General features: G+C 35.9%; 1 protein-coding gene across 1 annotated transcript; it reads right to left on the bottom strand.

Annotated features, from left to right (window-relative positions):
- Positions 1-3726: 3726 nt before the first annotated feature.
- LOC127704786 (opine dehydrogenase-like) lies at positions 3727-6596 on the bottom strand. The gene is made up of 2 exons (XM_052208995.1): positions 6502-6596; positions 3727-5184 (listed from the first exon to the last, which is right to left on the bottom strand). The coding sequence occupies exons 1-2, from the start codon at positions 6506-6508 to the stop codon at positions 3944-3946; spliced, it is 1248 nt and encodes a 415-aa protein (XP_052064955.1). The 5' UTR covers positions 6509-6596; the 3' UTR covers positions 3727-3943.
- Between the last annotated feature and the right edge of the window lie 3007 nt (positions 6597-9603).

The following is a 9603-nucleotide window of genomic DNA, read 5'->3' as shown; positions in this document are numbered from 1 at the left end:
ATAACGATTTCATCGTTTCTAGAACACTTTGGTTATGATTCTATGTGAGATTATTTAGCTAGTGCACACGTGCATGAATCAAACAGACCTTACACGAACAAGTTGACATTGCCTTTAGATTCTAAATATATATTTGCGTTTCTGTTTGCTATAGGCATTGTTTTTGTTTCGTTTATATTTAGAAACAAAATATTATACTTGCTTAGTGCTGATTTCTTAATATTTATTGCATCATTTTGAAATTAGTTACTAGTATTATCATTTAAGAAATCTATTTCGATCATTACAGCAGACCATTTGAGGGAGAAATACTACGGAAAATTTAATGAAGGCGTTGGCCATCTCCATTTACCACACGTATCGAACACAGTTACAGGTAAAACATTGATATATATATATATATATATATATATATATATATATTTTGGAAAATGTTGTTTGTGCTGTATTTAGACACCTCTAACAAGAAATTTGTTTTGCATGCACACGTATAAAAATTGCGGTTTTTATCCAACGCAATCATAGGTTTGAACGTTGTTTTCAATTTAGACTTGTTTATATTTTTTCTTTTGGACTTGTATTATATTTGCCTTAGGGTTTATATGATCCGTTCATCCTATTTTGACTCCTCAAAATTCAAGAGTCTATCCTAAATTGAGGTAAATTATATGGCTTTCCAAATACCGTTTCGATTCCTAACATCACTGAAGAGACATTAATTGTCGAAATCCGGATATGGTGTACAAAAATTCTTTGCACCTTTTGTTTGCGGTATACCATCTTTTCCGCAAGTTTATTGTTTTCTGTTTGGTATTAAATTTATAATTAAGATCCATTTATTACACCGGGTGATCCGTTTATTTGGCAATCGCCAATGGCAGTCAGCAGGGTTTAAGAGCATGTGTTTTTCGACCTGTTAGTCAAATGCGCTTTGTTAAAATATATTTTTTCACTTTTTTGATCTTTTGGAAAATGTTGTTTGTGCTGTATTTAGACCCCTCTAACAAGAAATTTGTTTTGCATGCACACGTATAAAAATTGCGGTTTTTATCAAACGCAATCATAGGTTTCAACGTTGTTTTCAATTTAGACTTGTATATATATATATATATATATATAATTCGTCTTAAATTTAACCCAACAATGTTAGATCTTCAAATTTGCATTAGCAAATTTTTGTTCTTCCCTCAGCGGGATTCGAACCCTTGCTTCTGTGGCGTCGTGGTAACACCGCCTGCACCGTCACGGTCCAGCGCCCTAGACCACTCGATCACCAAGGCTACATAAAAATATAGTTTTCGGTGGTCGATGTTATGCCTTTCCTCGTCGGCTTTATCTAGGGTTGTAACACAGTACATGATGTATAGTGGCAAGTATATGGTGTACCTTTCAGATCAGCTATTTTGTCTATCGTAAAGGATGAGAATGTTAATTACCATGCTGCCACATCATTTTATTATACACGTCTAAACATGTGACAACTTTATGACAGACATTCTCCATCGGATAACACGTGGTTATTATACAGAGCTAACACCACAATATATATATATACATAACTCCATTGTTTAGACTGGCTGTATATGTAGTGTCAAAGAGGATGTTGAAAAAAAAATTAATTTTAATAATTGGCGGCGAATTAAAGGTAACAAGTAGAGCAATCAAAAACAAAAAATGAAGACAGATGCTCTGGAGGAATCGGGGCTGACCTCTGATGCTCTAGAGGGACAGGGGCTAAACTATGATGCTCTAGAGGGACCAGGGCTAAACTCGCATGATCTAGAGGGACCGATGCTAAACTCTTATGCTGTTGAGGATTAGGGCTTAACTCTGATGCTCTGGAGAAATCGGGGTATTAAACTCTGACGCTCTGGAGGGACCGAGGCTAAACTTTGATGCTCTAGAGGGACTGGGGCTAAGCTCGGATGCTCTAGAGGTACCGATGCTAAACTCTGATACTCTTGAGGAATCAGGCTTAACTCTGATGCTCTGGAGGAATCGGGCTAAACTCTGATACTTTGGAGGGACCGGGGCTAAACTCTGATGCTCTGGGGGGACCGGGGCTAAACTCTGACGCTCTGAAGGGACCGGGGCTAAACTTTGATGCCCTGGAGGAATCGGGGCTCACCTCTGATGCTCTAGAGGAATCGGGGCTTAACTCTGATGTTCTTGAGTAATCGTGGCTAAACTGATGATCTGGAGGAATCGGGGAATTAAACTAAGACGTTCTGGAGGGACCGGGGCTAAACTTTGATGCTCTAGAGGGACGATGCTAAACTCTGATGTTCTTGAGGAATCGGGCTAAACTCTGATGCTCTGGAAGGACCGGGGCTAAAGTCTGATGCTATGGAAGGGACCGGGCTAAACTTTGACGCTCTGGAGGGACATGGGCTAAACTTTGATGCTCTGGAGGGATCGGGGCTAAACTCTGATGCTCTGGAGGAATCGGGCTTAACTATGATGCTCTGGAGGAATCGGGGCACACCTCTGATGCTCTGGAGGAATCGGGGCTTAACTCTGATGCTCTTGAGGAATCGGGGCTAAACTGATGGTCTGGAGGAATCGGGGAATCAAACTCTGACGCTCTGGAGGGACCGGGGCTAAACTTTGATTCTCTGGAGGAATCGGGGCTCACCTCTGATGCTCTGGAGGAATCGGGCTTAACTATGATGCTCTTGAGGAATCGGGGCTAAACTCTGATGATCTGGAGGAATCGGAGCTGAAGTCTGATGTGCTGGAGCTCTTCAACCATTATAGCATCATTTCCGAAATGTAAGTAATCACATTGTTATAAAATGAGCAATCCTCGCAAAATTCTACCAATCACCATGATTACAAAGTTTAAAAGGATTTAGCCTGGTAGTTTCAGAAGAGAAGAAACTAGAAAAGTACCACTCGGATTCAAGAATGGCATTTTCCTCGGCGATGTTTTTGATGAGTATGTGGCAAAATGAACAGTAAAGAGACGCTGGACGACAAGTGCTGGCAAAAGTTCACATCGGCCATTTTGTGGGGTAAAAATTGTGGATCTAATTATAGGATTGTTTTATGAATTTGATTATGTCTTATAGGGATAGAAGAGACACATACACTAATCGGCTATTATATGAAGAACAACCGCCAGGTATGATTGATTAATGTATTAAACAGGATTAACATTGCGGGTTTCATTAGTGGGGCAGGATCCGGCGCTCTTGACTTCACTGTTTTTAGAGTTCGGTGTTGTTTAACCTTTAGTTTTCTTTGTAGTGTTTTGTGGACGGGTGTTTTTTCGATTTGTTTCTTTTTGGCCAAGGTGTTGTCTGTTTATATTGGAGTTATGTTTTTTTAATGCCCCGTTGTAATCTTTAGACTTCTCCATCTTTTTCCTGTTAAGAACACAACCAGATAATCTATCAACAATAGGAAGAGGAACAATCCGTGCTCAAACTGATCCACATCATGGATTTATATTTAGATATAGAAGTTATATAATTTTTCTGACTGTCCCACCATTATGCCAGTATTTTGTCATTGCTTTCGTTTTTAATTGAACTTGTAAGTGTATTTGTTCTTTATATGTAATTAGAGTCATGTTTTACTGCGAAATACAATCAACAATCTATTTCTGTGTTTGAATCTAAATATTAGCATTATATTTGTACCATACCCAACACCTTAAGGGGGTTTATATAAATGAAACGTAGGAAACTATTATAGATGATATTTTATTTTAAATAACTGTATATTATGAGGTAGGTCAGCTTATCCCTATGCTTACGATTATTAACTTGCACTTCATTTTGTTCACCTTTAAAATGTTTTTTTTTTTAATTACACGTATATATATATAAATGCATATATAAATTGAAGGCACTATATAACATGGTCGCCAGACCATGTTTACCTGTCAAAATATGATCATGTTTAAAAGATGTTATTATCGTTGCCATATCAACAAAGGTTAAATATTAAACAGGTCATCAAGTGTGGTGAATCCGAAAGACTGAGGGGCTCGGGCTTCTTTTATATCCTTTCCGATTAACTTCCCGTTCACCAAATATTCTTTTCCCAGCTTATTCTGTGCCCATGTGATTATCTCATCCATCGTAGGTGTCGCCACTCCAGCTAGTTCCGCTATGCCTTTCATTACCACGAGACCAAAGGGAATGTCTTCTCTCGTATACCGGTAGTTAAAATCTGGTACAAACCCACCTTCCACAGCTTTCATTGGATGGAGAAGACCATCGTATGCTGCATTGGTTCTCATGGCCATCATCAATGAACTGTTATCAGAGATTTCGTCATGGTAATAAGTTTTGTACCAATCAAATATATGAATGACATCTTTCATTTTTAGATTATTTCGTAGCTTCTCTATCTTCTTGGCTGTGAGTATACATTCGTCGCTAACCTTAGAAAGGAAATTTGCTTGCTTTGTATCCACGCCCTGATAAAACAATGGTTTCTCCCTGACAGGTTTACCATCCCAGTTACTCCAAGTACCATACATGAGCGGAGGGTGTATAATAGATTTTGCCATCAGATTAATTGCAATATAATTCTGTACTAAATTAATTGCTGGCTTCTTACCAAATATATCTTGAATTGTATCGACAATGGGAAACGGAATATGACATTCCTTTCCTGTGACTACCGACATACCAAGGACATCTTTGAAACCAATTAACTGGACATGTTTACCGAAGTCATCTACTCTACAGGCCCATGGAAGAGATTCGAATGATGCAATAGCCAATTGGGAAGATTTTGGGCCCAATATGTTAATACACTGAAACTCAAAACCGGCCTGTCCAGGCATCCCAACAATTAAAGTATTCGGTTTGATAAATGGTGCAATGGCCGTAAGGTACTGAGAGTGAGCAAATGCGGGTACAACCATGAAAACAATATCAACGCCGTCGACAGCTTTCTCGGGATCATTCGTAACAATCTTTGGTTTGGTTGATATTTCCATATGACCCCCATTTACAAGCGGTTCGTAGACCGTCAGAAAATTTGATTTTAATATATTTGACCATCGTTCAGCTTCGTCTTCAAAAAGTGAAAGTATCTTCACATCAATTTCTTCATGGGAACCGGCAACTCCCGCCATGCAATGCGCGCCATTTCCACCTCCACAGACAAGGATTTTTAATCGTCGGACACCTTTCTTTAAGTTTCTTCCCTCTTTTAAAAAACTATCTGAAAGTCATAAATGGAATAATATATTAATGCAAAATGTATGTGATGATAAAAAAAAAAAAGAAAGAAAAAAAAAGACAACAACATAAAACGGCTCTATCCGTGGAAAGATCCTTCTAGAAACTTAGTGCCATACGATAAAGTACAATTAACATAGACCTATCACAGATTTTTTTCGCACGGATATGCAACCAAACGTTTACTAAGTTTGGTGTGATTGTAAACGGGAAGTATCGGTTTTTTAACCACTCACTTCTCATTCATTCATAATTTAAGATTATATTTTTTTTTAATTGTCTCGTTATTTTATACATTTTGCAGTTCATTTATACTCGTGGAAAATGCGAGTGACTTTGCACGGAATTCAGGAAACTTTGTAATTTTTTTTTTTGCCTTTTACTTTAAAAAAGTCTAGTGGGTAGTAATGTTTTATGCATGCCCTAAAAATTAAAAGCAAAACAAAAAAGTTTACTAAAACTTTACATTTCAGGCAATAACTCCTAAACATATTGTTCGATTTTTCTGCAAATTCCAAAGTTGACATAAATTAACCTGCTAATTATTTTTACTTTATCAGATTTGCTCTAACAGCTATGTTCTATAGAAAAGAAAGCACAGAGATGCGTGGAAAGATCTAGTCCTTGTCCTATGTGCCTCCGGACATAACAAGGACTAGGTAGGTAGGTATCCCCTATGTTCTACTTTTAGCAACAGTGGCCATGTTTGATGATAGATCAAATCCGCGGATATTTGATTGAGGTAAATACCCTAAGGAACATCCAGGTAAAGTTTGGTAATATTTGGCCCAGTAGTTTCAGAAGAGAAGATTTAAAAAATAGTTTAGGATGACGGACGGACGGACGACGACGACGGTCGCCAAACCAAGTGTTGGTAAAAGCTCTCATAGTCTTTTAGTCCAGGTGAGATAATACAAACTTATAAGAACACTTCTGAGACACATGATATGTATGAAAACATAAGTAGTCAAATAAAGGCATGCCAAATTTAATTATCGCCAGGATGCAGGACCATAAGTGTTTATAACTAAATGGCAATATGTGTTTGATTTTGTGAAAATATCTTCACACGACATCTTTTTAATTTAAAACTCTATATTTGAGAGATTTGGTTTTCTTTAGGTCTGTGGTCAATAAATAAAATAATAAAGATTTCAGAAAACAAGTCTGTTCTTTTTCTCGGGTGTTTTTCAAATGTTATTAAAACTTATGTAATAAGTTATAAGTTACAAAAAGGAACAGCTGAAATAACAAGACTACAACCATACTATTTTTTTACGCTGGAAGCTGAGACTTTTACCTGACATGCTGTCATACAGACGTTTCAATCCAACTATGACGCTGACGCCGACGGCCCCGGTGGCTAAACCTGCCAGGAACTCTTTGTGGTTGTGAGCTGCCATGTCCTGCTTTATAAGAAAATATAGTGTCAGTCACTATTAAAAAGTCAAAAATATACTGATAACGCTGTATTATAGTAACCCCAATAATAAGCAAATGTCTGAAGGTCAACAAGTTCGTGTCTTTATTGAACTATTATACACTCCGTCAATGGTTCAGTTTTTCAACGTAGAGCGTAGGACAATATCGGGACAAACACGTATCTTATATATAAAGTATATGCTTTTGTTGTATACAATGTACACAGTACTTATAACATACAAATAAAACTAGTATAATCGAGTATTTTTCAAAATTGAAAAGAAATCTGATTCATATTTATACATATAACTTTATGCATACATCTACCTAATTATTTTTATTTACTTTAATAAACCACGTAAGGTAGACATAAAAACTTCTCGGAGCACTTACTCAGAAACAGTCTCAGAATTATTTAGTTGATGTAATACTAATACTTTAAATAAAACATATGTTCGAAACGCTACGGTTCCTCAAATACTATTTTTCTGATATTAAACTTTAATTTTTTTCTTGAAAAAACAATATGTATATTGTTTCATTTCAGCGTAAAAATCATAAATTGTCAGCGTGATCTCGTCGTTCGTTGTTAAATTCCGCGACTTTCGACTTGCAATCTTTCATTAGCTATACATAAGAATTTGATGAAACGTAAAAATAAACAGTCTTAAAAAAAATACTGTACTCTTTGCATTATATGAAGTATCCTGTATATGTTAATTGCTGATCTGTTATTTTTGAAATCTATCAACAAATAGAATTTTACAGATTAATTTCACATACAATATGGAATTCTTTACCGTGAGGTAAAAATCCATTCAGGTAAATTGATAAATTTATAAAAAATAATAATATTGCTAAACTTAACATGCTTAATATTAATACCAGATAGAGAAGTAAATAATTATTTCCGGATTACAAATTGGAATAGTATACGCTGTGTTGTATTTTATTGTATTCTACTAATGTGTAACCAATAATATTGATATTCGATAACTACTACTTTTTTGTATATTAAGGTCTTAGGTGAAGCTGTATCACCAACTGTTTACACCTTTTAAAGCATCTACAATTAAAATGAAGACAATGATCTTTGTCCTAACCATCAATTTCATCATTTCTAATTTTAATGTTGTTTTTGCTCATTTATTTATGTTTTGGTGGTGGCCATGGTTGAAGATAATTGGGATAAAAAAGATCTTTCGTTACTGACTTTCCTCTATGGAAGATCTGTGCAGCATGGTCCATTTGTCGTCCCCATGATCCCCTTCTACTGTCATTGTTTATAACATCATCATATGGTTCAACAATATGAAGATGTGGTATGATATAAAGATAAGATGATGTGGTATGATATAAAAATAAAGAGCTGCGCCATGAGCGCGTGATACGCCCGCCGCTTTTTCAACAAATAAAGTTCCATAACTCCTCAATGTTATATCAGAAATTTATAAAAAAAAACTAAAGGGAGCTTATTCTACTATAAACCAGTCCCCAAAAATTCAAGAAAACTGCTGAAAGCATTTTTGAGTTGTTGTCCGAAAACTAAAAAATCCTCCCTTTTTTATGAATAAAATCCCATAACTCGGAAACGTTAAATCTAAAATTTATAAAAATCGGAAGGGAGCTTACGTCTATGGAAGGGAAAATCTGCTATAATTATACATTTCTTTTTTTTGTTAAATGCAATTTCTTAATTTATAAACAGTAATATCTTCATTTGTAACATAAAATTGAGAATGGAAATGGGGAATGTGTCAAAGAGACAACAACCCGACCAAAGAGCAGAAAACAGCCAAAGGCCACCAATGGGTCTTCAACACAGCTAGAAAATCCCGCACCCGGAGGCGGGCTTCAGCTGGCCCCTAAACAAAAATGTGTACTAGTTCAGTGAAAATGGACGTCACACTAAACTCCGAAACATATAAATGAACTAAAATTTAAAAAACATACAAGACTTACAAAGGCCAGAGGCTCCTGACTTGGGACAGGCGCAAAAATGCGGCGGGGTTAAACATGTTTTGTGAGATCTCAACCCTCCCCCTATACCTCTAGCCAATGTAGAATAAACAAACACACAGCAATACGCACAGTAAAACTCAGTTTAAAAAAAGTCCGAGTCCGATATCAGAATAGGTAATAGAAGAAACTAAGCAAAATGACAATGATACATAAATTAACAAAGGACTACTAGTAGTTACTGACATGCCAGCTCCAGACCTCAATTAAACTGATTGAAAGATTATGTCTTCATCATATAAAAATCGAGCACAATCCCTCCCGTTAGGGGTTTAGTATCATACCATCATAAAATATATGAGAAGAACATAACCCGTATCATGCCAACAACTGGTTTTAGATTAAATGTGTTTATTTCCGATGCAAAGACCCTATGAGTGAATCAATATTAATTCCAAAATATGCCATCTTTAATGACCTAACAACAGTATAGTAACTATATCCCTTCTGAATAAGTCTGTTTAAAGGTTTGGTTAGCTTTTGAGGTGATTGACGACATTTTTGCGCTTTGTATAGAATATTACCATAAAAGATTGGATGTGAAATACCTGAACGTATAAGATGTCTGCAATTTGATTTATATTTACGAATGATGTCCTTGTACCGATGATAAAATTTAGTAAATGTTTTGACTACTGTGATATCGAACACCCTGGTGTAATAATTTTTCAGTAATACAGATATTTCTTTTGTTAAAATCAAATACGTTGTTACATACACGAGCGAATCGAACAAGTTGAGTTTTATAAACACCATAAGATGCATGGTGACAAGGGAACGTCACTATCTAAAATTGATAATTAACAATAGGAAATGAAAAATCATCTCTTTTATCGTAAATTTTGGTATTAAGCTTCCCGTTAAAGATATAGATATCAAGATCCAGGAAAGGGCAGTGTTCACTGTTAGTATTAACTTTATTTAAAGTCAGTTCAGCAGGATAAATCTCTTTAGTGTACAT

The sequence above is a fragment of the Mytilus californianus genome, unplaced genomic scaffold, assembly GCF_021869535.1.
Source record: "Mytilus californianus isolate M0D057914Y unplaced genomic scaffold, xbMytCali1.0.p SCAF_6, whole genome shotgun sequence".
NCBI lineage: Eukaryota > Metazoa > Mollusca > Bivalvia > Mytilida > Mytilidae > Mytilus > Mytilus californianus.
The sequence above is the reverse complement of the archived record's forward strand: the minus strand, read 5'-3'. Positions and strand labels throughout refer to the sequence as shown.